Below are 2,500 nucleotides of genomic sequence, written 5' to 3' on the forward strand. Positions count from 1 at the left end.
GAGGACCCTCTACTTCAAAGTCGATTACACGTCTTTGGACAACGGACGGTTTATTATATTTTCCATTTATATATAGACAAATACACATGCATGCATACATACATACACTTGTATATATATATATATATATATATATATATATATATATATATATATATATATATATATATATATAATATATATATATATATATATATATATATATATATATATATATATGTATATATATATATATATATATATATATATATATATATATATATATATACATACACACACACACACACACACACACACACACGGGTGGAATGCTTGCGTGTGTAATTACACCTAGTAATGGGCTCCTACTAAAACTTCCAGCAGTATTTTTGTACATAAAATTTCAACATTCCAGTTTACAAATGTATCTTATTAGTGTAAAATGTTGTATGTAGAATTGCATAATCCCGACCAATTTTTAACACAATGATGATTATTTTAAAAGTCAGATTTGCTTCCTCGACAGATTTTCGATTTCTCTGCATTTTTTCCTCCTCTTCTGTGTTGCAGATACAGAATAATATTTTAAAAGTTACAAAATCATATCGTCTTTCAATGACAGGTGGTGATAAGCCAGAACCTGTCCAACCAACTGGTATCCTCCAGCGAGGTTCCAGCCGGCTTACGGACCAAGGGCGTGTATTACCTCAAAACGAGCGACGTCCCTCTCAACCGCGAGGAGGAGACCAGCAACGTCCGCGAACATGTAATCTTTGGAGACATTTCACCCCAGCCCCTTGACCAGCTCTCCACGCTCATCGAGGAGGCAAGTACCTGTCTCACCTGGAGTTGGCTTTGGCTTCTTTATGCTTGGTCATTTAGGACACATCTTAATCCTTTCGTTAACTATATGCCTTCATGTCCGAAAATGATGATGATAACGCTACAATGCAAATGTCTGTGAAAGACGGCTGTTTTTATTCCTAGCGTTGATTTGTGACAGACACGATGAATATTAAGTTTAAGCCTACTTCTACACGCGATGCTCTATTTCTTTTCATATCCATACACTCATTGTGGCAGGTGTTCATCCCTCTGCTGGAGAACCCCGGCAATCGAGATGGATGGCCGGACATGGTCAAAGAAGACGTGTCCCGCCAGCTATACTCTCTCAGGGGTACTGTGTATCGCATGTGGGGACAACTGCGAGGACAGACGCTTCTGCCGCTGCCCTTTGGCATGGATGCTCTCGAAAAGGCAGAGAGACATGCACTCGAGACGTCAGTATTGCCTTTTTATGTGTTGTCGTGTACGCTTGTGTTCAGAGTCGCTTCTTTGCGAGCGAGTAATCCTGTAATCCTGAGACAATGCCGCGTTCCAGAGGTGAGATGACGGACTCGCAGCTGAAGAGCGCCATCGAGGGCGTGGTGATCAAGTGGGTGCACCAGGTGGACGAGGTGCTCAACCAGGACACCGACGACCTGGCCGGACCCGACCACTTCCCGACGCCGCTCGAGGAGATCACCTTCTGGAGCAAACGCCGAGAGAACTTCGGCCACATCGCCAAGCAACTCAAAGATAAGAAGGTGGGAAGTTACAGCTCCTTGTGATAGTTAAGATTTGAAGATAAATACTACACAAACTACGACACTGACTATTCAGACAGCTTCGTATAACTGACGATGACACGCTGGTAGGGTAAGAGTAATACAGACTTCTTTATCGCCAGTGTGTTCGGCTGAATAAATCAGTGACATCTCAATTTGTAAACAAGAGTTAACCCAGTCGTAACTCCAGATCTATCTTTCAAGGTGATGATGATGTCGAATATCTTGGAGGTGACAGAATCAGCTTACTACCCAGCCTTCGTCAAGATGTGTGCAGATGTCACCATGGGTAATAATTTGTGAATGTTGTCGATGTATAATTGTGTATTTCCAAAGATCCTCCCATTTCCTCTTCGCCGTACGTGTCTGAGTGCTAATCCTAAGCAAGTGACGGAGGACAAACCGGGCGTGTGTACTAACTGAGTTCCCTCCGTGCGGCCTTCCTCAGCCGTCCACGAGGCGCGCGACATCATGATCCACCTGACGCCCCTCAAGCCCATGCTGGAGGAGATGGAGTCGATGGAGTTCCAGGAGGCGACGCCGCTCATCCCGCCGCTCGTGCACTGCATCTGCCTCCTGTGGGTGCACTGCCCCGACTACCGCAAGCCGGACCGCATCGTCACGCTCTTCAGGGAGATCACCAACCTCCTCATCAGTATGGTGAGGGGGGTGGGGGGAGAAGGGGCAAGGGGTGGAGAAGGAGGGGAGGGGGGGGGCAAGGGATTTGTAGAGAGTGCAAGAGATGCAGAGGGAGTTGGGGCAAGGGGCGGAGAAGAAAAAGGGAAGAAGGGAATGGAGAGAGAGAACGTGGGAAAGGAGGTGGATATGGAAGGAGAAGAGAGAAGAGAAGGAGGCCGAAAGGTGAAGAGGGAGATCGTAAATCTGTACTGGGGATTGAAGGGAAGATGGGCGTT

At 45.5% G+C, this 2,500-nt stretch overlaps 1 protein-coding gene across 1 annotated transcript in view; it reads left to right on the forward strand.

The window, feature by feature from the left end:
• The first annotated feature begins 465 nt into the window (after nucleotides 1–465).
• The window catches only part of LOC122244537 (dynein beta chain, ciliary-like), a 6,471-nt gene continuing 4,436 nt past the window's right edge, over nucleotides 466–2,500 (forward strand). The window contains exons 1-6 of the mRNA XM_086545651.1: nucleotides 466–483; nucleotides 602–805; nucleotides 1,063–1,259; nucleotides 1,361–1,565; nucleotides 1,791–1,875; nucleotides 2,035–2,246. Of these exons, the coding sequence (XP_086401777.1) occupies nucleotides 466–483; nucleotides 602–805; nucleotides 1,063–1,259; nucleotides 1,361–1,565; nucleotides 1,791–1,875; nucleotides 2,035–2,246 (921 nt within the window). The remainder of the gene's footprint in view (nucleotides 484–601; nucleotides 806–1,062; nucleotides 1,260–1,360; nucleotides 1,566–1,790; nucleotides 1,876–2,034; nucleotides 2,247–2,500) is intronic.

Source organism: Penaeus japonicus, unplaced genomic scaffold (genome assembly GCF_977035675.1).
Source record: "Penaeus japonicus unplaced genomic scaffold, GWHDUDI00000001_assembly GWHDUDI00000016, whole genome shotgun sequence".
NCBI classification, from domain to species: domain Eukaryota; kingdom Metazoa; phylum Arthropoda; class Malacostraca; order Decapoda; family Penaeidae; genus Penaeus; species Penaeus japonicus.